The sequence below is a fragment of the Theropithecus gelada genome, chromosome 8, assembly GCF_003255815.1.
Source record: "Theropithecus gelada isolate Dixy chromosome 8, Tgel_1.0, whole genome shotgun sequence".
Lineage (NCBI taxonomy): Eukaryota > Metazoa > Chordata > Mammalia > Primates > Cercopithecidae > Theropithecus > Theropithecus gelada.
In genome coordinates this window covers 49493782-49520757 of record NC_037676.1, presented here as the reverse complement: position 1 = coordinate 49520757, position 26976 = coordinate 49493782, and the positions used below count along the sequence as shown (strand labels likewise).

At 39.9% G+C, this 26976-nt stretch overlaps 1 protein-coding gene across 1 annotated transcript in view; it reads right to left on the bottom strand.

Annotated features, from left to right (window-relative positions):
• Nucleotides 1-26976, bottom strand: part of SPIDR (scaffold protein involved in DNA repair) — a 483830-nt gene that overhangs the window by 279977 nt on the left and 176877 nt on the right. Inside the window, exon 7 of the mRNA XM_025393220.1 lies at nucleotides 22468-22568. Coding sequence (XP_025249005.1) covers nucleotides 22468-22568 — 101 coding nt within the window. The remainder of the gene's footprint in view (nucleotides 1-22467; nucleotides 22569-26976) is intronic.

Genomic DNA, 26976 nt, shown 5'->3' with positions numbered 1-26976 from the left:
GCCCCAGCATACCCATTCGTAGTCTTAGCTTTCCCCAAAAGTTCACCACAGCTTTTTAGAGAACAGCCCATTCATGTTCTGCCTGGGACTAAATGTGGTCGGCCGGAGCCTGGGCAGGGAAAAAGAAGATCAAGTCAGTTCAGAATGATGAAGCAGGGAAGAAACAGGTCTTCTATCTTCAGATGTGTGAACCAGGGTGTTTCCTCTGGGTGTGATGGGAAGCCAGCAGGGAAGTCACATGATGAGCTGTGTTGAGACCAGACTGAAGAGGACAAGAGATTAAGTGGGGAAGCTAGTTAGGAGGGTCTGCAGCAATTCAGGACGGATGATGGTGTCTGGGATTTAGGGAGTGACAGAAGAGGTAAGAAATGGTCAGATTCTAGATATTCTTTGAAGGTAGAGTCAATAAGGACTTGTTAATGGACTAGGAGTGAATATGAGACAGAGTACAAAAATGACCCCAGTGTTTTTGGCCTGAGTAAGAATAAGAACAGAATTAACATTTACTGAGACAGTAAAGATTTCTAGGCAAATGTGTTTCTTTTCTGGGAGGTGCAGGTATTATGAGAATACTGGTACCAAGACATAAGTTTTTAATATATTAAAATTGAGATGCCTCTTATTTATTACAATAGTCTGACACTAACTTACCTCCCCAATCTAATACCTGATTCTTCCAACCTGCTCTTCATAAGGCCCACCTGAATGGCATTCTTAAATGTAGATGTAATGATAGCTGCCCTGTACTTGAACCTTTCCATGGCTATCCACTGGATTAAATCCAAACTACTTGCCATTGTATGGAAAGTCCTTTGTTACCTGTTACTTCTTACTGCTCTAGCCTCAAATTCCATAGCTTCGTTCAAGCAATTTAAAATTATTTCTACAAGGTGAAAAATAAGCAATTGTGCATTAAGACAGTTCTATCACTGTCTCCCTGGTGAGCTTCTCCCTGGGCATGATTCTCCTTTCCACTCTGCAGTTTATCATTTCTCTTTATGTTATCACTGTACATCTTGTTTATACCTCTGATTTTAAAAAGTAAACAATTCCATCTATTAAACCATGAACTCTGTGTTGCACCTGGATCAGTACCAATACATATGTAAGAAATGACTGAATCCTAATACACACTGATGTAAAGCATGTGGGGGACTCTGTTTCCAGTCTTGATTTCACTGCTAACCATGATGCTCCTGACCCGGCTCCCCTTCACCTCAACTGCACTTTGCATGTACCCAGAGAATGCAAATTAAACTATGACTCAAATGATGCTCCAAAGAGAAATACAAATAATACATTCCGAAATCAAATCCAAATGACATTTTATCTATTCACCGTATTATACCATTTTTTCATTAACATGCACTAAAAACTTCAATTGTATTTACTTGTTTATATTGTTTTTTCTTTTGAGAAGTTACAACTACACCTAATTTTACCAATGATTCTCAAACACACAGCACTGATATGCTCCCATAAGTATTCAGTAAGTGAATACCTGTTAAATTATTGATTGTGTTATTAATGATTGGTAAACCAAAATTGTAATTTCTGAGTAAATCTTATAAGATACCATTAGGTTCATTTCACAGATAACTTCAGGATAAAATTCATAAAGCTGTAAGCAGGAGATCCTGATTATAATACCTAAAAATACGAATTCTGGAGAAATTCACACATTTATCCTATAAACAGCACAATTCATTTTTGTTTAAAATGTATGCTCCCCCATAAAATTTTAAGTCATCTGGAAATGATGAATAGACACATTTCTTTACCACAACTGCTTACTAAACTGTAAACAATTGTGCTTTCACTTCTTGATTCCACATTTTTTGCCTTTTCACCCAGTTTAAAATATTCTTCTCCAAAAGCCACAATTATTCTAAGCATGAAACAGAAATCTGAAACCCAACTCTTAAAAAAAAACCCAAAAACAAAAAAGTAGACAAGACTGACCAGGCGATCAGAATGTTTTCACAATCCCCAGTGATGAGAGCAGTCAAAGCCTAGTTGAGTACCTCTGCCTCCAGGGTCACAGTGTCACAGTGACCCCACCTCCCACTGGGCATGTCGCTGTGACTCATTCTGTAGGAATAGCCTGTTCTTTTCTGTAGAAGGTGAGTGGGCAATGAAATGTCCAATTTTAAAAGAAATTCCAAGTAAGAATAAAGCATATAAAGGCTCTAGAAAAGCAACAGATCCCTAAGTGAAGATAAGCCAGACAACAGGGGTGTGTTATGGATTGAATGTTGGTGTACCCTCAAAATTCCTATGTTGAATCCCTAACCTTCAGTCTGGTTGTATTTGGAGATGGGAGCTCCAAGGAAGTAACTGAGGTTAAATGAGGTCATAAGGGTAGCCTGATCTGACAGGCTTAGTCTCCTCATAAGAGACAGCACCGGAGAGGACTTCTTCTTTCCATGCACACACACGGGAAAGGCTCTGTGAGCACACAGCAAGAAGGCGGCTGCCTAAAACCAGTACGAGGGCTCTCACTAGGACCCCACCACGCTGCGCCCTGGCTACCAGCCTCTGGCACTGTGAGAAAGAACTGTCTGCTCTTTACGTCACAGTCTATGGGATTTTGTGATCAACTAGCCTGAGCTGAGATGGGACAATGCAATACATACAGGACTGCCCAATACACACACTGACACTGATGACCAGCCATGCCTTCCACTGAGTACCCAGAATACAAGTTCTTCTTTCTTGAAAACTTCTTCATTTAAAACACCTTATTTCATACAACTATAGATGATAATTTTGGCTCAGAAAATAGGATTCAAATGGAGTCCAGTAATCACACTGAAAACGGTTAAAAGGTCATATAGCTAATGACAAAGTACAGAAATAGATATTTAAGTATTTCTATTTTTATGAATGTGGCATCAACTGAGAAACAAATGTGTTGGGAAAAACTGCAATAATCCAATGTTAAAATAGCAAGTTACTAATTATGGGTGGACACTATAATCCTCCTAAACCTACCTTTAAACCATCCCGGGGAATGCCAGGAGCACGTGGGCATCCGGCCTCCCTACCACGAGGCCAACACACTGAATCTCTGTAGCACAGAGAGTTCAAAATATGTTTACTGAGTCCAGGGTGTCCCCACTGTCACTTTATCCTTGATTCTTAAACTCCAACATCAATCCAGCCCCTGCCATAATGACTATCAATAAAGGACATTCTAACGAACAACTTTTAATTTATCCTAAGTTGGGTGGAAACAGGCAAAACCTGTGATGAGCCAGAACAAGGCATGTCCAAATGGAGCATGGTAAATTCCTAACTCCTAGACACAAGGAGGTGTTTGTGTCTTGCTGCCATCTTCCCATGGCATTTCAACAAATGGGTAGGGAAGAGAAGAAAAAGGAGAAGAGAAATTAGCTTAAGGATTAAAATAGATAATGTAGTAACAAAAACATAGAGTGACCACTACTGTGAAGTGCCTCTCCTGAAAGGTGTGCAGAAGACCAGAGAGCACCAGTGCTGGGAAGGCTCATGAGCATCAGACACAAAAGACACAAAAGTTAAAAGACACAAAGTAAAAAGCACTCTGAGAGAGAATTTCACATGGGAATAACAGACAAGGCAGGGGAAAACAGCAATACCAAATTTAAAAAGTGGAAATAACCCAAGGTTTAACAAAGTCACCCTTTCTGAATAAAAAAACTGCAGCACAGATGAAGTAACCCACATAGGCCTTCAGCCCTGGCCAAGTGGACCAGAACCAACACTGCCTGATGAGGGCCATTTCTGCACGCTGATGCCATGTTGTAACATTTTTAAATTACTGGGCATGGCTTAGGGATGCCCTATATATCTTTGTAGCTCTTTGTGCAGTTATTTGTTTATATTTTGGGGAATTAACTGTATTAACTACAGGATGCTGGAAGTATAGTTACAAACAAATCATTAAGAGATAAAAGTGTACGTCTTAGGCCTGGTGCCCAGCTTATCCCATGAAAGCCATGGCTTTGACCCATGGAGATATTGCATGCTGTGCACACGGAGGTGGGGGGTCACCGAAAGGGGGCAGAGAGAAATGAGTCCAAGGCAGCTGGGCTGAGTGTGTAAACAAAGAATGTCATGTAAAAGAGTTTACAGGAAATGAAGCTTTGTCCCATGGACACCGGACAGTCAATGAAAACGTCTTAAAATAGGAGGGTAATAGTATCAGTTTTGCCTCTTAGGATGATAATCCTGATAGGGTGAACATAAGGGAAGGTTGGTGGCAGGGAGACCAGGTGGAGCCTGATAGGGCAATCCTGGCACAGGAGAATAGAGGCCTGAGCACAGGTGGTAGCAAATGGGGTAAATGAGGGGATCTGCTTGAGAGATGACTCTGAAGTGGAATCATCATTTGAACCTGGGGAGCAGATGGATTGAAAACATGTCTGAGAGTCCAGGTGCGATGGCTCATGCCTGTAATCCCTGCACTTTGGGAGGCTGAGGCAGGCGAATCACCTGAGGTCAGGAGTTCGAGACCAGCCTGGCTGGTATTTTTTGTAAAAATACAAAAAAAGTAGCTGGCTATGGTGGCGAGTATCTGTAACTCAGGCTACTCAGGAGGCTGAGATGGAAGAATTCCTTGAACCCAGGAAGCACAGGTTGTAGTGAGCAGAGATTGCGCCACTGCACTCTAGCCTGGGTGACAGAGCAAGACTCCATCTCAAAAACAAAAACAAAAACAAAAAACAGAAAACATGTTAGAGAAAGTCCAAAGACTGCTGAGTTAACAGGCAAGGCAAGGCAAGGCAAGGGGCATACTGGGTCTGAGGTGTGCAGGACACTCAAGTGCAGGTGGACTGGGGCAGGGCCACGAGATCCAGCAGAACAGAGGCTGGGTGGAAGCAGCCATGAAGGTCACCGAGTACCAAGGAAGGGCACATGGAACAAGAACTAAAGAGGCATAGGCAGAAGCCTGAGGAGCCCATGTTGAAGTAGCACACAGCCAAGAGTATGCAAAGAATACAGGGAAACGAGCACAGAAGGCAGAAAACCAAGGAGTGCTGTCCTTGAAGCTGAGGAAGACAGGTAACAGGCCATGCATGTGCTGCAAGGAGGCAGCACTCAGAAAGATAACGATTTCCGCACACTGGTGGAAATGAGAATGTGCAGTACTACAACAGAAGAAGAGTGAATGCGGGCCACAGGCTACTCTTTCAAATCATTCTCACAACACAAAAGTTTCCATTTTTTTTCAACTTCATAAGGAATTTTACTAACCCAAGAACTTGTTTATTCCATCTGCCAGCCAAGAACTTGTTTATTCCATCCCTATATTATAATGGAAAAAAAAATTTACCATCTGGTCAGAAAAATAACAAGTACTGAATGATAAATAGCGATCCATTCTAGGATCACCTTCCCAGCATTCTAGGATCACCTTCCCAGAAGATCTTCACCAGGGGCTGCGCAGAGCATGGATGCCTGCCTTGTGACCCGCACCCTCTGTAGCAAGCTGCAAGAAAGAGAAGGAGAAATCCAGTCTGGGTTTGTGCATTCCAACAGGCTTCTCAAGGCAAGAGGTTCCCAATGGAAAACCTAGAACCCTTTTGAAAATAAAAGTGAGCTGAAGAAGTTTGGAAAACCAGATTAGTGAAAGGTTAAGATGGCATACACAAAATTTCACAGCATGGAAAAATGCTAGCATGATTCCAAACCAGGCTGGAGACTCAAAATGACAACTTGTTGAGCAAGCAAAAGAAAATGCTCCCTTGCCAGTATCAATACTTTTTCTAAGGCCAAAAACAGGGTTTTCAATGTATAGATAATCTTCATCATAAACAATGTCCCAATTTAACCCTATGAATGAATTTTTATTTATCAAGCCACATACGGAAATCAATAAGTTTCAACAGGAAACATGTTTCACCCATTATATATTTAGAGTAGACTAACTTTGCAGTCTTATTTTTGGATCACTTACAACACAGTAGAAAGAAAGAATCTCTTAAACTTCAGGTCTATGAGAAACCAATTTTAAAACTGTAGAACTACATTTTTCTTTTCATGGAAAAAGAAATGGAGAAAGTACAGATGAAATAAATCCAATGGGAATCCAAATGCATCATTTAATTCTGTGGTATTACTGAATCTCACTTCATAGTTCTTTAGGTATGAAAATTCACAAGACATAATGTATTTCTAGGAACAAAGGTACAAATGGAGACAGCTAAAGAGTGGCAGATACGTTAGCTGCGGAACTGAGTATGGTATTAAGTACCCCTTCCTCTATTTCTTAGGTCCCACCATTATTTTTAGTAAGATTATCAAATAACTTGGCATTATTAAATTCTAATAAGAACTCTTTACTGTTCTGTTAATACACACTTAAAACGATCACTGGAAATTATGATATTTTCTGACATGGAATCACACCTCTAACAGTAGACAAACTAGTATCACGGTTTGTTTCCTGACTTGAACAGTTCAGCCTCAGTATTCACACAAAATCTTCTGGCCCATGACTACAAAGAACAATACTAAGTATCACTGCTGCACTGAAACGTGGGTAAGGATATAACAGAGGGAAAAATAAAGCTTGAACACTAGTTGGCTTTGTGGTTTTATTGGTCAGAGGGAAGCTGGAGATAACCCAGAGTCAGCTCCCCTGACCCCAGAGGAAAGGGGATATAAGAAAAGGAACGGAAGCAAAACCTCTCTGGCCAAATCAGAGCTGACCCATGCTGAGTGGGCACTGGCAGTATCCCTTCAACTGAAACACAGGGAGGGAGAAGACAATGTAGCAAAGAAGTTTAAGGACAAATTTTAAATGACTTTTTAAAAGATGCTGACCTACAAAATTAACAACCCTTCTTTAAACCATGTTATTCACATTTCTTAAATCTAAAAAAACAAATTGTTTTTAATCATGTTTCGTATTACATAAAAAAATCCCCAGAGAAACTAAAGATTTTAAAGGCATAAAATATTGCCAAGAATTGGCTAAATAAGCAGCTCATCATACACCTACCTTTTCTGGGTTTAAATATTTAATACTAGGAGACTTAGATTAAATCATATGTATTTTCTAACACTTATTTTTTAATTAAATAAAGGGATCTTATTTTACCAACTGAGTTGCTTTGGTAGGAATGACCAATCTACCACTTTTTACCCCAAGTTAGGCTTTAATTATTGGAAAATACTGCATCAAGGAAATTAGTGAAATCTTGTAGACATCCACGTATCTACACAGGATTCTTTGTGCATTCTCCTGCTAACATCAGTTTCTGTATAGAAATTGCTGATCCCAGGCCGGGCATGGTGGTTCGTGCCTATAATCCCAGTACTTTGGGAGGCCAAGGCAGATAATTCACTCGAGGTCAGGAGTTCGAGACCAGCCTGGTCAACATGATGAAACACCATTTCTTGTTTTTTTTTTTGAGACGGAGTCTCGCTCTGTCGCCCAGGCTGGAGTGCAGTGGCCAGATCTCAGCTCACTGCAAGCTCCGCCTCCCGGGTTTACGCCATTCTCCTGCCTCAGCCTCCCAAGTAGCTGGGACTACAGGCGCTCACCACCTCGCCCGGCTAGTTTTTTGTATTTTTTTAGTAGAGATGGGATTTCACTGTGTTAGCCAGGATGGTCTCGATCTCCTGACCTCGTGATCCACCCGTCTTGGCCTCCCAAGGTGAAACACCATTTCTACAAAAAAACATAAGCTGGGCGTGATGGCGCATGTCTGTAATCCCAACTACTACGGAGGCTGAGATGGGAGAATCACTTGAACCCGGGAGGCAGAGGTTACAGTGAGCTGAGATTGTGCCACTGCATTCCAGCCTGGGGTGACAGAGTGAGACCGTGTCTCAAAACAAAAAGCATAAAGAAAATTGCTGACCCCAACTTTCCTTCTTCCTTTCCCAGCCACTCAAGTGGTGACCCTGGAACACAACCCCATCTCAGGGGCCCCCAGCCTCAGAGGAGTTCCTGGAAGCAGTAAGAAACAGGTGGGGGACCAGATTTCTGGCTACACACTTGCGACAAGACCGAGGAAACCCCACTCTGTGGGCTACACTGTGGGGCACCACATCCACTGCTCCTGAGGTAGCCTGAGGGTCAGGGCCACCCCAGCCTCCCCGTTCCCCTGCATCTGGTGCACAGAGACACTCATGTAAGGTTCACACAGGTAACAAGGAGGGTGCAGAAGTATTGGAGATTACAAACCAAGCCTGTCAGGCTGGTGACAGATAATCTTGTCCAAGGAAAAAGGATCACTACACTCTTCATTCTGGAAAACGACTGCACTACAAAAACCAGTCTTGTTACTGAATTTTTCACTTCTTGACGAAGTATAATTTTTTAGTACTTCATAAGTAAAATTCAGGGTGGAGTTTTCTATCACTTCACATCTATCTCCCTATAATGGTAAGAACAATATTTGATTCTGACAAATTTCTTCTTTCGTAAAGGCATATAAAAAAAAAAAACCCTGTCCCAACCCTTTTCCAATGGTAATCCTTGTTAACTGCTTCTGACATTTTATATTTATAGTATTTATAAAGTATTTATAATATTTACGAACACTTCCAAACCATTATATAATGTGAAGAAGGTCTAAAAGCATTAGAAGTGTCCAGGAGTGTTATCCTGAGTATTAATCTTAATCATCAGAATATGGAAATAGTATATGATTTCAGTTTCTCTTGAAATTGTATAAATACAATATTATTCAATGAGTAAGTCATCACAGTTTTTCTCCTTTACAAATCCTAAGAGATAATACTTTATCTCTTAGGCTTTGTTTCTTTCTTTCTTCTGATTCTTCAAAACATACTTCAATAAATGGAAAGTTACAGATGCCCTTGCCATGGTCTGAATGTGTCCCCCAAAGTTCATGTGTTGGAAGCTTAATCTCCAAAGCAACAGTGTTGAAAGGTGATCTTTAAGAGGTGATAAGACCCTGAGGCTCTGCCCTCATGGATTAATGCCATTACATGGAACTTGGTTCCTCATTAAAGGATGAGTTCTACCACCTTTCCCTCCCTCTCTCACACTTGTTTTCCCTTCCGGTGAGTTGGGTATCAGGCTTCCCAGCCTCTAGCCATGTGAGAAACAAATTTATCAATTATTCAGTCTGTTGTGTTCTATTATGGCAACACAAAACAGACTAAGACAGTTATTAAAACATCTTCAAGTATAAAATATGGTTTTGTTTCCTTCTAAAGAATGAAAGTTTAATATCTTAAAAAAGGAAGCAAGGAAAAATGAATTATAATGTAATGATGGAATGAGACAGTTCTGTCAGTGATGATAATCTACTTGTTGCTTAATAAATACTGAACGAAAGTAGTAAGGAACAAAGTAAAAAAAAAAAGATTAGCCAAAATATTATAGCCATTTGGCAAGAAAAAATAAAAAGACACAATGCATCAATTTACAATATTGCTGTAGTGAGTTAAAAAATACTGAACAGAAAACCATCTATTTCTACTCTATTATTATTCTTTTTTTGAGACTAGGTCTTGCCCTGTCACCCAGGCTGTAGTACAATGGTATGATCTCAGCTCACTGCAAACTCCACTTCCCGGGTTCAAGTGATTCTCCTGCCTCAGCCTCCCAAGTAGCTGGAATTACAGGCGTGTGCACCACCATGCCTGGTTAATTTTTTTTTTTTTTTGTATCATAGTAGAGATGGGGTTTCACCATGTTGGCCAGGCTGGTCTTGAACTCCTGACCTCGTGATCTGCCTGCCTCAGCCTCCCAAAATGCTGGGATTACAGGCGTGAGCCACCACGCCCAGCCCATTTCTATTCTTTAAGTACTGGTAGTAATACGGGCACTTTCTATATAACACTTGTTAAGCTGTATATCTGTGTTTTCTGTAGTTTCTTATATTTCAATACAAAATGGTAATTCAATAAAAGCAAATATTCACATGGCAAAGGTACTCCTAAACCGAAATTTTGTCCCACCCTCAATTTTCCAAAGGTTTAAGTTGTACTCACTTTTTACTGTGTGAATATAATGTATACTAAATAAAGTGCTTCTTACTGAACTTCAATAATAACCTAAAGAAATCTTTCAAATATAATAATCTTATTCAATAAAAAAATTTAAAATATGGAATATTTAAAATCTGTTACATAAAATATAATTTTTCTAGCAAGAACAAATAAATAAGAAAACTTCCACCATCCCAAAACTGTTTAGGCACCTCATACTGATATTCTGGCTCATAAACTAGACAGAGGTTATAGTTACCCACTGTAAATATGAAGCTCACTTTCATAGCCTGTTCTGCACAGCTCCCACCACAACCATGCAGACCCTCCACTTTACCAGCCTGTCCTGATTTTCTCTCTCTCTGCTTGTCATCCATCTAGTCCACTAAAGAGAAGGTCTAAGGGTGCAGTGACCATATCTTGCTTATTCAGTGTGTCTTTAGAGCTCAGCAAGGAGTCTGGCACACTGGAGGCCCCTGCTGAGCAACTGCTGAGTAAATGAATGAGACCTGCCAGCTTGGTATCTGTGACCCTCACTTCCCACTATCCCATCTCCACCACCAGATATAGGGACGAGTAAAGCATTTACTTCATACAACAATAAACACAGAAATATGAGCATATACAAAATTTTCCTCTGTATGACTGAAAAACACTGAGAATATTACTTGGTTGCTTACCCTCTACAATACAATTTAAATAAGAATCATTGTTTTTGCAAAAATTTTCTCCCATTCTGTAGGTTGCCTGTTCACTCTGATGGTAGTTTCTTTTGCTGTGCAGAAGCTCTTTAGTTTAATTAGATCCCATTTGTCAATTTTGGCTTTTGCTGCCGTTGCTTTTGGTGTTTTAGACATGAAGTCTTTGCCCATGCCTATGTCCTGAATGGTACTACCTAGGTTTTCCTCTAGGGTTTTTATGGTATTAGGTCTAACATTTAAGTCTCTAATCCATCTTGAATTAATTTTCGTATAAGGGGTAAGGAAAGGATCCAGTTTCAGCTTTCTACTTATGGCTAGCCAATTTTCCCAGCACCATTTATTAAATAGGGAATCCTTTCCCCATTTCTTGTTTCTCTCAGGTTTGTCAAAGATCAGATGGCTGTAGATGTGTGGTATTATTTCTGAGGCCTCTGTTCTGTTCCATTGGTCTATATCTCTGTTTTGGTACCAGTACCATGCTGTTTTGGTTACTGTAGCCTTGTAGTATAGTTTGAAGTCAGGTAGTGTGATGCCTCCAGCTTTGTTCTTTTGACTTAGGATTGTCTTGGAGATGCGGGCTCTTTTTTGGTTCCATATGAACTTTAAAGCAGTTTTTTCCAATTCTGTGAAGAAACTCATTGGTAGCTTGATGGGGATGGCATTGAATCTATAAATAACCTTGGGCAGTATGGCCATTTTCACGATATTGATTCTTCCTATCCATGAGTATGGTATGTTCTTCCATTTGTTTGTGTCCTCTTTGATTTCACTGAGCAGTGGTTTGTAGTTCTCCTTGAAGAGGTCCTTTACATCCCTTGTAAGTTGGATTCCTAGGTATTTGATTCTCTTTGAAGCAATTGTGAATGGAAGTTCATTCATGATTTGGCTCTCTGTCTGTTACTGGTGTATAAGAATGCTTGTGACTTTTGCACATTAATTTTGTATCCTGAGACTTTGCTGAAGTTGCTTATCAGCTTAAGGAGATTTTGGGCTGAGACGATGGGATTTTCTAAATATACAATCATGTCATCTGCAAACAGGGACAATTTGACTTCTTCTTTTCCTAACTGAATACCCTTGATTTCTTTCTCTTGCCTGATTGCCCTAGCCAGAACTTCCAACACTATGTTGAATAGGAGTGGTGAGAGAGGGCATTCCTGTCTTGTGCCAGTTTTCAAAGGGATTTTTTCCAGTTTTTGCCCATTCATATGATATTGGCTATGGATTTGTCATAAATAGCTCTTATTATTTTGAGGTACGTTCCTTTTGCAATCTACTCATCTGACAAAGGGCTAATATCCAGAACCTACAAAGAACTCAAACAAATTTACAAGAAAAAAACAAACAGCCCCATCAAAAAGTGGGCAAAGGATATGAACAGACATTTCTCAAAAGAGGACATTCATACAGCCAACACACACATGAAAAAATGCTCATCATCACTGGCCATCAGAGAAATGCAAATCAAAACCACAATGAGATACCATCTCACACCAGTTAGAATGGCGATCATTAAAAAGTCAGGAAACAACAGGTGCTGGAGAGGATGTGGAGAAATAGGAACACTTTTACACTGTTGGTGGGACTGTAAACTAGTTCAACCATTATGGAAAACAGTATGGCGATTCCTCAAGGATCTAGAACTAGAAGTACCATATGACCTAGCCATCCCATTACTGGGGATATACCCAAAGGATTATAAATCATGCTGCTATAAAGACACATGCACACGTATGTTCATTGCGGCACTATTCACAATAGCAAAGACTTGGAATCAACCCAAATGTCCATCAGTGACAGACTGGATTAAGAAAATGTGGCACATATACACCATGGAATACCATGCAGCCATAAAAAAGGGTGAGTTTGTGTCCTTTGTAGGGACATGGACGCAGCTGGAAACCATCATTCTTAGCAAATTATCACAAGAACAGAAAACCAAACACTGCATGTTCTCACTCATAGGTGGGAACTGAACAATGAGATCACTTGGACTCGGGAAGGGGAACATCACACACCGGGGCCTATCATGGGGAGGGGGGAGGGGGGAGGAATTGCATTGGGAGTTATACCTGATGTAAATGACGAGTTGATGGGTGCTGACGAGTTGATGGGTGCGGCACAGCAACATGGCACAAGTATACATATGTAACAAACCTGTACGTTATGCACATGTACCCTAGAACTTAAAGTATAATAATAATAATAATAATAAAAAAATCATTGTTTTTAAATTAGCTAGTGGACATGATCTTAAATTTCAAAAACAAAGTATCTTGCTTAAGAATAGGCAGCTAAAGGCTGGGCAAGGTGGTTAATGCCTGTAATTCTAGCACTTTGGGAGGCTGAGGCAGGCTCTACTAAAAATACAAAAATTAGCCAGGTATGGTGGCGGGCGCCTGTAATCCCAGCTACTCAGGAGGCTGAGGCACGAGAACTGTCTGAACCCAGGAGGCGGAGGTTACAGTGAGCCAATGCTGCGCCACTGCACACCAGTCAGGACAACAGAGCAAGACCTTTCCCTTTCCCCCCAAAAATCTCATCATGAAAAATAATTTATCTGAAGTCCATCAATTTCTTTGTTACCACTTGTTCTTTTTTCCTTACTCTCTTCCTGTAAAACACAGCAAGTTTTTTTGCATTTAAGAACATATAAGGGTCCAGGTGCAGTGGCTAATGCCAGTAATTTCCAATGCACTGGGAGACTGAGAAGGGAGGTTACCTTGAGGCCAAGAGTTCGAGACCAGCCTGGAAAACATAGCAAGACTCCATTTCTATAGAGAAAAACAATTTATTTTTTATTTTTTTTATTTTTTGAGACGGAGTCTCACCCTGCCACCCAGGCTGGAGGTGCAGTGGTGCGATCTCGGCTCACTGCAAGCTCCGCCTCCTGGGTTCATGCCATTCTCCTACCTCAGCCTCCCGAGTAGCTGTGACTACAGGCGTCTGCCACCACACCTGGCTAATTCTCTGTATTTTTTTTAGTAGAGACGGGGTTTCACCATGTTAGCCAGAATGGTCTCGATCTCCTGACCTTGTGATCCGCCTGCCTCGGCCTCCCAAAGTGCTGGGATTACAGGCGTGAGCCACTGTGCCCGGCCAAAAAAATTTTTTTTCAAAAACAGCTGGGTGTGGTGGCATGTGCCTGTAGTCCCAGCCACTCTGGAGGTTGAGGTGGGAGGAGCCCTTGAGCCCAGGAGCTTAAGGCTGCAGTGGGGAATTGGGATGGTGCCACTGTACTGCCTGGGCAACAGAGGGAGACCCTACTCAAAAAGATAAAAGAACATTTGTAACTACTTTTAGTTTTAAAAACTATGATATCAAACATATTGTGAAAATATTTGTCATACTGTTACTAAACAGAGATCGAACAAGGGAGCCAGGGTGCAACCACTGCTGCACTCACATCTCCTGAACTCAGTACCACCCAGACCTGCCCCCAAAACAACTAGGCTATGAACATGGGCCACCAAGTTAGGCTGCCCAGTGTAAATCCGGCTCTGCTACCCACTGGCAGGCACACAGGGCTGTACCCATCCATATTCTCCTGTGTCTGCATTGTCCTCATCTCTAAAGTAAGGAGAGCAGGACCTAACTGGAAGGGTAATTGTAGTTAATGTACATGCACAATGCTTTGAGTATCATTTAGTAATCACTGCTCACCATCATGCAGATAATGAGCAAAGCAATGTTGGGAAACTGTTTCCTCTTTTAAAAAAAGGAAAATACAATGATTCCTGAAGATAAACAGAACATATTTTCCCCTTGCCTCTATAGCTGTCCATTCTCTATGCCACAGCTACATTCTAAAGTGCAGGTTTCCAAGGCATCACCTTGGAAGTGAAATCCAGCCAAGGCCTTTGGAAGTGAAACCCAGCTCTGTATGATCTCGGCTCCCCTGCCTATCCCATGCTATGTCATCAAACCGTTCTCTGCAAGGCCTTTGTGTGCAACACCTATGCTTTTTGTTGCTCTTTTTTTTTTTTTTTTCAGACAGGGTCTTGCTCTGTTGCCCAGGTAGGAGTGCAGAGGCGCGATCTTGGCTCACAGCAACTTCTGCCTCCCAGGTTCAAGTGATTCTCATGCCTCAGTTTCCAGAGTAGCTGGGATTGTAGGCGTGCACCACCACACCTAGCTAGTTTTTTTTTTTTTGTAGTTTTAGTACTTTTTCGCCATTTGGCCAGACTGGTCTCAAACTCCTGGTCTCAAGTGATCAGCCTGCCTCAGCCTCCCAAAGTGCTGGGATTACAGACATGAGCCACTGTGCCTGGCTCTCGCTGCTCTTTTTTTTTTTCTGAGACAGAGTCTCGCTGTGTTGGCCAGTCTGGAGTGCAGTGGTACAATCTCGGCTCACTGCAACCTCCACCTCCCGGTTCAGTCTCCTGCACAGCCTCCTGAGTAGATGGGATTACAGGCGCCCACAACACACCCAGCTAATTTTTGTATTTTTAGTAGAAACGGGGTTTCACCATGTTGGCCAGACTGGTCTTGAACTCCTGACCTTGTGATCCACCCACCTCGGCTTCCCAAAGTGCTGGGATTACAAGCATAAGCCACCATGCCCGGCCTTTGGCTGCTCTTTTAAAGCCAAGCTCAATACCTTCTCAGTGTATCACAAAGAATCTTGAGATGTATGTCTTTTATACTGAAATGTACTAGAAGGGACCAACAAGGAAGAAAACATCGATTGTTATTAAAAGTTACAAGTAGGAGTTATAAAACAGCCCAGCAAAGTCAGCTATCCAGGAGGGAAGAAAGGAAAAATTGACATCCACATACCAAAGATGTTAAAAATAAAATTTCTTAAGCCTAGAAAGATGTGTTAGAATTCACTGAAATATTTGGTATTCATATGCATTTTTTAACGTAACAAAACAACATGCCCTTACCATAACACCTGACAATTATACTCTTGATCATTTATCCCAAAAAAATAAAAACACGTTCACTCAAAAACTGGTACACAAATGTTCACAGCACCTTTTATTTGTAATGACTCAAATGTGGAAACAACCCAAAGGCCCTTTAGTCAACAAATAGTTCAACAAACTGTGGCACATTCATACCATGGAATACTACTCAGCAATATGGAATAGGTTACTGACATACACAACAACTTGGATAAATCTCCAGGGAATTATACTGAGTGAAAAAAGCCAATCCCAAAAGGTTATAAACTATATTATTCCATTTCTGTAATTTATTTTATTTTTTGAGACAGAGTCTTCCTCTGTCGCCCAGGCTGGAGTGCAGTGGTATGATCTCAGCTCACTGCAACCTCTGCCTCCTGGGTTCAAGTAATTCTCTGCCTCAGCCTCCTGCGTAGCTGGGATTACAGGTGCCTGCCAACACACCTGGCTAATTTTTGTATTTTTAGTAGAGGCAGGGTTTCACTATGTTGGCCAGGCTGGTCTCGAACTCCTGACCTTGTGAGCTGCCCGCCTTTGTGGGCATTACAGGCGTGAGCATTTCTTAGATGACAAACTATGTGCTGGGATTACAGACATGAGCATTTCTTAGATGACAAACTATGGAAATGTTAAACAGATTAGTGGCTGCAAAGCATCAGGGAGGAGAATGGGAAAGAGGTGACTGTGGCTATAAAGGGTGGCTCGATAATCCTTGTGGTGATGGACCCTTCTGTGTCTGGACTATGTGACAGTCATATGAATCTACACAAGTATCTTAGCCCATCTTGGCTGCTATAACAAAAAACCAGAGCTGTGTGGCTTCGAAGAAACAGAAATTTGTTTCTCACAGTTCTGCAGACTGGGAAGTCCAAGATCAACACTCTTGCAGATTCTGTGTCTAGTGAGGACTTCCATTCTCACAGATGGATTCTTCTTGCTGTATCCTCACATGGTGGAAGGACAAGCTAGCTCTCTAGGGTCTCTTCTAATTCCCTTCATGAGGGCTCCACCTCATGACCTAATCACTTTCCAAAAGCCTTACTTACCTCCTAATACCATCAAATTGGTGATTAGGTTTCAACATACGAATTTTGGGAGGATACAAAAATTCAGACCACAGTAACAGGTGATAAGATTACATAAAACAAAAAAATAGACACACAAGTAAATACATGTAAAATTGGTGAAATCTGAACAGGGTCAATGGACTGTATCGGAGATCACCATCCTGGCTGTCCTGTCATTCCACAGTTATAAAAGATGTCATTACTGGGGGCATGGTACAAGGGATCCCTCAGTATTATTTCTAACTGCATGTGAATCTACAATTATTTTTAAATACAAAGTGTTTTAAAAGGGCAGAAGAGGCTGGGCACGGTGGTTCACGCCTGTAATCCCAGCACTCTGGGAGGCTGAGGCAGGTGGATCACGAGGTCAGGAGATTGAGACCATCCTGGCTAACATGGTGAAACCCCTTCTCTACTAAAAATACAAAAAAATTAGCTGGGTGTGGTGGCGGGCGCCTGTAGTCCCAGCTACTCGGGAGGCTGAGGTAGGAGAATGGCGTGAACCCGGGAGGCGGAGCTTGCAGTGAGCCGAGATCGCGCCACTGCACTCCAGCCTCGGTGACAGAGACTTTGTCTCAAAAAAAAAAGGGCAGAATAATGTGTTAGAGACATTCAAACATTTTAAATCATTTGATCATTTATCCCAGAAAAATAAAAACATATGTTCACTCAAAAACTGGTATACAAATGTTCACAGCACGTTTTATTTGTAATGATTCAAATATGGAAACGAACCAAAGGCCCTTCAGTCAACGAACAGTTCAACAAACTGTGGCACATTCGTACCATGGAATACTACCCAGCAATATAAGGGAGTGGGATACTGACATACACAATAACTTGGATAAATATACAGACAAAAACATACCTCTCAACCATGGGTAATTAAATAATGCTCCCCAAATGGAAGACACATGGAAAGAAAGATCTCAAGCTAAATCATTATAATCTACAGATCAATTCTGTAAACCATAATTTCTCATCTCTGGAGATAAATAAGGAGAATCTTAGTTTGACACGCTATACTTAATATCTAGAACAAAATTTAAGAAGTGATATTGTAAGGAACATTCCAAATAAACTGTTTTGGTTATGAGACAAACAAAAAAATCACCTTTTTCTCCCTTCATTCTGGACCACCAGTCACACATGTTTAACTTGGTACTTTTCTATCCAGACAAGCAGAAGACACTCTGTCAACTACGTACTTGACAATTTGATCAATTCACTATAGTGAGTAACCAGGATGACAATGTCTAGTGATTTCTATATATATTAATATCAATAATTAAGAATACAATCTGTCACTTCCCATCAAAATCATAAGACTTTAGGACATCCTATACAGTTCCACAATTTACACAGTCTCTGCAACCTTCAAACCTATGTCCTATGCTTCGCCAATTAGTGCTGTCCCAAGAATGTGATACAGACTTACATTTTGAAAGATTTTTTCCAAAGAAAAACATTTGTATTAATATTTCTAATTTTGCTAATTCCTTAATCCCTTGTCTTCTTAAACCTAACTTTCTCCAGCCCAAACAGATTAACTAATGAAGGTCTGTAGAGATTAGCAAATAAGAACCTGGACTTGACAGTTCAAATCTGGGCTTAGTCATCTATAGCATATACTCAACCTACAGTTTTTTCATCTGGAAAATAAGGAAAGCAAACTCCTTTAGAAGATTACTTTGCATACTAAATGATTTAATACGTAGTAAGCCTTCAGCATTGTACCCACCAACATCAAATCTCCAAATTTGATACAACAGTAAGGATCATGTTGAAGGGGGAAAGAGGACAGATAGAATCCAAACTATTTAAGAATTTATGATCCAATTCAAAGTTTGCCCATGTTTTGCTCCTACTTGGAAGATATTTACAATTTGTCAAGACTATAATAACATCAGCAAAATTCAAGACAGCTACCTTAACTAAACACACAAAGTCCAATTTGGACTATTTGGTTATTCCCCACTAGTAATATCAACAGGAAACTGGGAGAGGAGTAAAATGATTATTTTCATATGGCAGAAGAGTGGCAGGGTTTGAAAGAGCATGGCCCTGGGAACCAGGAGGCCTACTTTTGGCCCTGTCTCTTCTTTGGCTAGATAATCAGAGCAAGTCACCTCCCTACCCTAGGCAATCCACCAAAGAGGGGCTCAGACTGGAAGGTCTCTAAAAGTCCTCACAGAATTAGCATTCCATCTCCTCATGTGGAAAAAGGAAACAAAAGTGCTGCATGAATGCCAATGCAGCAGCAAATGATGTCTTCAGGTCTGGCCTTTTAGGCCTCTAGTAGCCAGAGTCCTGTGTGCCACGCTCCTCTTTTCCATCTGATAGCTCACCATCCACCATAACCCAATACAAAACTAATGTTAGAACTAAGAACTGAAAGTGGCCTTCCTGAAACCCAGTAATGCAAATATTTATATACAGTTGAAAGAAATTCAAGCTTGCCATTCTCTCATATCATTATTTCAAAAGAAGGGAAGCAAAAGAAGGAGGAGCCATTTGAGAATTTAAGTGTCAAGGAAATATTTTTCTGGTTCAAGTAGAACAAAAGAAGTTTATAATGCATAGAACCCCAAACTAAATTGAAAGCAATGAGTGACACACAGAAACTATTTACAGATGGAGGGAGGTAGATTATAAGAGACAGTGGTCACTCCAGTTCAAGGTCATTCACATTTGAGAGGTTAAATATACACATGCAAATACTGATAAAAATAGAAGAACATGAAGAATCACTGAAAAACTAAAATGAGATAACATACTGTAGAATTACAAATAGTTCCTGCTGGTTTTTATTAAATAACTCCAGAAATAAAATAATCAGGAGTTAAGGATATGACTGGTAGTGTGTTACTGACTGTAGCCCATGTTGGGCAGAGTGATTAGGATGATTTCAAGCAGGGACTCCTGTCTCTACCAGATCAATGAAAGTCATTTTGGGCATTTCTGGTAAAATATTGGAAAGAAAGCATTTTTTTTATTGGACTTGAAGCAGAGAGTTACCACATAGAGAACGACTGCCAGCCTTTTCAAAACCAATATGCCTGAAGCATGGTCCCTGTGGCATTCAGTTACAAGTACCATTAAATTATTTTTTGTGCTTAAGCCAATGTGCTATTAAGACTTCCCTAAATAATAAGACCAGGAAACCTTTATGTTTGCCTGGCCTTCAGGGTGGTCAAATGAGTTGTAAAGATTATTATTAAATGTCGTAATCATTAACATAAAAAAAACCCCAAGAAACAAAGTCATAAGTGTAACAATGGACTGACCCACAGATATGTATAGAAGAAAAAGTGACTGGGCGCAATGGCTCACACCTGTAATCCCAGCACTTTGGGAGGCTGAGGTGGGTGGGTCACCTGAGGTCAGGAGTTCGAGATCAGCTTGGCCAACATGGCTAAACACCGTCTCAACTAAAAATACAAAAATTAGCCAGGCGTGATGGCAGGCACCTGTAATCCCAGCTACTCGTGGGGCTGAGGAGAAGAATCACTTGAACTCAGGATGCGGAGGTTGCAGTGAGCCAGGATCGCGCCACTACACTCCAGCCTGGGTGATAGAGCGAGACTCTGTCTCAAAAAAATAAATAAATAAAATAAAATAAGAAAAGAAAAAGTATTCTTGGGTCATACGTATTAGGTCATCCTGATACATATATATGTACTTCATATTACAGTACTTTAATACAAGAATGTGAGAGAAGGCAATTGCTAAGTGACAGCTGGGAAAGGATTTTTTTGTATTTTTTAAGAGACAGGGTCTTGCTGTGTCACACAGGCTGGTGTGCAGAGGTGCGATCATAGCTTACTGTAACCTAGAACTCCTAGGCTCAAGCGATTCTCCCATCTCAGCCTCCCGAGTAGTTAGGACGTTTGTAATGTGTGCCACCATGTACAGCTAATTTTTACATTTTTGCAGAGAACAGGTTTCACTACATTGCCCAGGCTGGTCTTGAACTCTTGGCCTCAAGTGATCCTCCTGACTTGGCCTCCCAAAGCATGGAGATTACAGGCATGAACCACCACACCTGGCCTCAGAAAGGATTTTAAAAGGAATAAATGAGATAAGAATTGAAAAATCTTCTAAAGAAATGTGTAATATAATAGTTGAGAACATAACAGTTGAGTGATCTATTTAGAATATATTATTGGGAATGGGGGGATCAACTCTTAAGAATAATGTTTCTTATATTCTAGCATGTGCAAAACTCACCTGGGAGCCTATTAAAACGTATATCCCAATGATCCCCCAGGAAAGACTAATAATAGTTGGTTTGGAATTCATGACTGTGCCCACACCTACCCATCCCCCAACTCCAGATGGAGGGAACACACAGGAAAAAACCACCAAATCAGCACTGTTTAGGAGGAGAGGAGGCTTTTCTAGACATGTGGAATCTTTTCAATATCAAGCAATTTGTTGAAAAACAAGAGTTTTCAGTCATTAGACCTTGCAAGAATAAACTCATCTCTTGGAATAATTTCTGAAACCTGTAAGACACCTGAAAAAAAGAGTCAGTTTTCAGAGTACAAGTCCTTGACATCCATGATTAAGTTTATTCCTAAGTATTTTATTATTATTTTTTTTTGAGATGGAGTCTCACTCTGTCGCCAGGCTGGCATACAGTGGCACGATCTTGGCTCACTGAAGACTCTGCCTCCTGGGTTCAAGCGATTCTCTTGCCTCAGCCTCCCAAGTAGCTGGGACTACAGGCGTGCAGCATCACGCCCAGCTAATTTTTATATTTTTAGTAGAGATGGGGTTTTACCATGTTGGCCAGGATAGTCTCGATCTCTTGACCTCATGATCCACCTGCCTCGGCCTCCCAAAGTGCTGGGATTACAGGCGTGAGCCACCACGCCTAGTCCCGAATTTCATTCTTTTTGATGTTATTGTAAATGAGACTGTTTTTTCAATTTCTAATAGAAAAGAAAACTCATTATTAACATACAGAAATTTCATTGGAAATGCAATTGATTTTTGTATGTTGATTTTTAATCCTGCTACTATGCTGAATTCATTTATTGGTTGTAACTTTTTTTTTTTTTTTTTTGGCAGGGGCTGGGGGTCTTATAGGGTTTTCTAGATATAAGATCATGTCATCTGCAAACAGAGATAACTTTACCTCTTGCTCTCCAACTTAGATATCTTTTATCTCTCTTTCTTGACTAAGTGCTCTGGCTACAGAAGCAGAGACTGCAATGGTGGCTGCCAATAGGGAAGTACTCATCAAAGGGTACAAAGTTTTGATTATATAAATCAGTTCTAGAGATCTGCAGTATAGTATCGTGTCTATAGTTAACATACTGTATTGTATTCTTAAAATTTTGCTAAGAGGAGCTGGGCATGGTGGCACAAGCCTGTGGTCTTAGCCAGTCGGGAGGCTGAAGTGAGAGGATTTGCTTGAGCCCAAGAGTTTGAGGCTACAGTACACTATGATTATGTCACTACACTCCAACCTGGGCAACAGTGAGACCATGTCTCTAAATAATGAAATAAAATAAAATAAATTTTGCTAAGAGGGTAGAGTGCTCTTAATGATAAGAATAGAACAAAACTTTTGGAGGTCAAGGGTACAGATTTATAGCACAGATTGTGGTGATGGTTTCGTAAGAGTATACTTATTTTTAAACTCATCAAGTTATATATATTAATTATATATAGTTTTTGTATGTCAAAATTAGAATGTTGGAAAAACAAAATTTTTAAAAAGTCATGAAAATATTAATAATCAACTTCATGTATTTTAATGTAAGAATTCTTTTAACTAAAATATTTATTTACACATTGTCTCACGTAACCACACAGCCTTACCTGAAAGTGTCTTTTGGTAAGAAATACATTGATGTCTCCACAAAGAAATAGCAGATCTCTCTCGATTCTGCAGTCCATTCAGTCTTTCTGCTAGTCCACCTCTGTTTAATGAATTATAATGTACTAAATTTAGTTAAAAGGAAAACTTCAGAATATTTGGAACATTTATATTGTATAACCCCCAACCAGAGACAAACAGATAAAACATGCAAAATTTTAATGTATATTTGTTACCACTTTCTCTTCCTAGAGGCCATATCCTCATAAGTCAGTTTTTTGTTTTCTTAGAACCTTGGTGTTCTGATTCCTAGAAATATGGGCTAATACTATGTCCTAAAAATATCATATTCTTGGAAATATGATAGCTAGATATCAGTTTACCTCTTTTTCTATTCTTTCTTAGTTCACTTATTCAATCCTAAAACAAGTACTGCTTACTTACCACCTGCTATATGCCGGCACCTAGCACTTCGTTAGGTACCAGGGACACAAGGACAGCTATGAGTGCTGCCATGGAGGTGGGAAAGCTCCCAATGAGCTCAGCAGATGGGAGCAAACAAAGAATTGTAAAGTGGGCTCAGAGTTCCAGTCAAGAATAACCTTGCCAACTGTTGACAGAACACTCAAATAAGAGCACTTAGGTATGGGTCCCTGATTTGGACTCCAGAGATATTTGAGTATCAATCACAAACACACAGCAAGGATACCAATGTTATAAAAAAGAAAACTTCCATGTGCAGCAGAAAGACAATTTATAACGATAGATATGCAGGCACTGCAGAAGAGCATTAACCTATCAATGAACACATATACTCACTGAGATATATTTATGCTTATAAATATATAGGTGAATGTAAATTACAAATATAAGTAAATACATATATATGTAGAGAGAAAGAGAAGTTATCAACTCCTAACATAACTATAATATCAAGAAAAATCAAGATCAGTTGTTAATTACCACTATAGCTACATGCTATATAGGTTATCAATGTATTATCTCATAAGTTTATTATCTTATTACCAATTAATTAATCATTTCACTACATTATCTTTATTCAAATAATATCTCTTTGAGGCAGAAAGAAGAGATATCAATACCCACTGCACAGATGATAAAACCAGAATTGAGAGAGAGATTAAGAAACTTCTCCAACATTACATAACTAGCCAGATGAGGAACAAGCTGTTAAAACCAGAATGGACTTAGCACACCATGTGGCATTTAGTAAACTTTCAAAAAATGCCCACAATTGGTGTAACTGTTTTTGTTATGTTTTTTACTTGCAGCCTATATATAGCTCTTTCAATTATGATGGAAATATTTTAATAATATATAATATTGCTAGTATTAATACCTATAGAAAAACCTAGTATGTTTTCCTATAGGTTATTATTTCTGAATGACCTTCTGTGTAGCACATGTAACAGAAAAAAAGTTAAAACCTCTTATACTCAGAAATATGCCATAGCACCTCTACATGTCAACCTCTACTTCCTATTAAGCCCTTCTTCATATCATTCTGTTTACATTAAGTAACTTGTTTATGCTTCCCCTTTATACAATACTGTGAAGTAGGTACTATTATTATTCCATTTTATAGATGACAAACTGAGGCACCAAGATGTTAAACATCTGTTCAAGGTTAAATGTCTAATGAGTGGTGTAGCTGGATGCACGCCTAGGCAGTCTGGCTCCAGAGTCCAAACTCTTAGTCTTGAAAATATACTTAGAACCTCTTAAACAGTATTATTTAAAATGATATGCATAATAAATACAAGAAGCAAATGCTGTATTCTTTGCCCAATTATCTAGATAATTATTTGCCAAATGTTGCTTTTCAATGCTGTGACCTTACAGGAAAAAAAAAAGGCAAAATGAACTCTGAAAATAGTATCTGGTTAAAGTCAAGCCTAGAACCTTGTAAGAAAACTGTGGGGATTACAGGACAAAAGGTAAAAGCAACAGTAAACATATGCACAGGCGCTCTCTACACATAGCGGTATCTGGAGCCCTCAGATAAAATCTGCATCTCCAGCTGAGTTTGGCCATTAGGGACTGTCCTGCAGGGAGTTCGGATCAGATGCACTTGAACTTAAGATAAGAAACACCATGTCCTCCAATTAACAATTCTATTTCTAGTAAAAAACCTATCTCATGTTAAAAAAATTAAGTCATACCAAAAGTTCAGGAAGGCCCTACCATCTATATCCAAATTAATTCTTTTGAACGTAGCCAGACAAGTTATTTATAAAGGCCAAACTCCAACAGAATAAAGATACGACGAATGCACTGAGCAAGTTAAGATATCCTAATTATCTCTTCTATAAAATTAACAGATTGGAAACCTATCTCAAAAGATTACTGGTATCAATTTGACATTGGTAAACATTTCTACAAAATCAATATGGAGAAGTAAAGAAGGATAAAGATTCAAAAATATTCCAACTCATTTCTAGTCAAGATATTTTTAATAAGCTCTACAACCAGGTAAAGAATAAACAATTAGAATGACTGTAAATACAGTATTTTCAAGTTTTGCTTTTATTTTTTTTATTTTTATTATACTTTAAGTTCTAGGGTACATGTGCACAATGTGCAGGTTTATTACATATGGATACACGTGCCATGTTGGTGTGCTGCACCCATTAACTCGTCATTTACATTACATATTTCTCCTAATGCTATCCCTCCCCAATTCCCCCAACCCATGACAGGCCAAGGTGTGTGTTGTTCCCCACCCTGTGTCCAGTGTTCTTTCTCATTGTTCAACTCCCACCTATGAGTGAGAACATGCAGTGTCTGGTTCTCTGTCTCTGTGATAAGTTTCCTCAGAATGATGGTTTCCAGCTTCATCCCATGTCCCTACAAAGGACAGGAACTCATCCTTTCTTATGGCCACATAGCACTCCATGGTTTATATGTGCCACATTTTCTTAATCCAGTCTTATCACTGATGGACATTTGGGTTGGTTCCAAAACTTTGCTATTGTGAACAGTGCCGCAAGAAACCTACATGTGCATGTGTCTTCATAGCAGTATGATTTAGAATTCTTTGGGTAAATGCCCAGTAATGGGATGGCTGGGTCAAATGGGATTTCTACTTCTAGATCCTTGAGGAATTGCCACACTGTCTTCCACAATGGTTGAACCAGTTGACAGTTCCACCAACAGTGTAAAAGCGTTCCTATCTCTCCACATTGCTCCAGCACCTGTTGTTTCCTGACTTTTTAATGATCACCATTCTAACTGGTGTGAGATAGTATCTCATTGTGGTTTTGATTTGCATTTCTCTGATGGCCAGTGATGATGAGCACTTTTTTGTATAAGGAGTAAGGAAGGGATCCAGTTTCAGCTTTCTACATATGGCTAGCCAGTTTTCCCAACACCATTTATGAAATAGGGAATCCTTTCCCCATTTCTTGTTTCTGTCAGGTTTGTCAAAGATCAGATGGTTGTAGATGTGTAGTATCATTTCTTTCTTTCTTTTTTTTTATACTTTAAGTTCTACGGTACATGTGCACAACGTGCAGGTTTGTTACATATGTATACATGTGCCATGTTGGTGTGCTGCACCCATTAACTCGTCATTTACATTAGATATATCTCTTAATGCTATCCCTCCCTTTCCCCACAACAGAACCCGGTGTGTGATGCTCCCCTTCCTGTGTCCAAGTGATCTCATTGTTCAATTCCCATTTATGAGTGAGAACATGCAGTATTTAGTTTTCTGTTCTTGCAATAGCTTGCTGAGAATGATGGTTTCCAGCTGCACCCAAGTCCCTACAAAGGACATGAACTCATCCTTTTTTATGGCTGCATAGTACTCTATGGTGTATATGTGCCACATTTTCTTAATCCAGTCTGTCACTGATGGACATTTGGGTGGATTCCAAGTCTTTGCTATTGTGAATAGTGCCGCAATGAACATACGTATGCATGTGTCTTTATAACAGCATGATTTATAATCCTTTGGGTATATCCCCAGTAATGGGATGGCTGGGTCAAATGGTATATCTAGTTCTAGATCCTTGAGGAATCGCCACACTGTTTTCCACAATGGTTGAACTAGTTTACAGTCCCACTAAAAGTGTAAAAGTGTTCCTATTTCTCCACATCCTCTCCAGCACCTGTTGTTTCCTGACTTTTTAATGATTGCCATTCTAACTGGTGTGAGATGGTATCTCATTGTGGTTTTGATTTGCATTTCTCTGATGGCCAGTGATGATGAGCATTTTTTCATGTGTCTGTTGGCTGTATGAATGTCTTCTTTTGAAAAGTGTCTGTTCATATCCTTTGCCCACTTTTTGATGGGGTTGTTTGTTTTTTTCTTGTAAATTCGATTGAGTTCTTTATAGGTTCTGGATATTAGCCCTTTGTCTGATGAGTAGATTGCAAACATTTTCTCCCATTCTGTAGGTTGCCTGTTCACTCTGATGGTAGTTTCTTTTGCTGTGCAGGAGCTCTTTAGTTTAATTAGATCCCATTTGTCAATTTTGGCTTTTGTT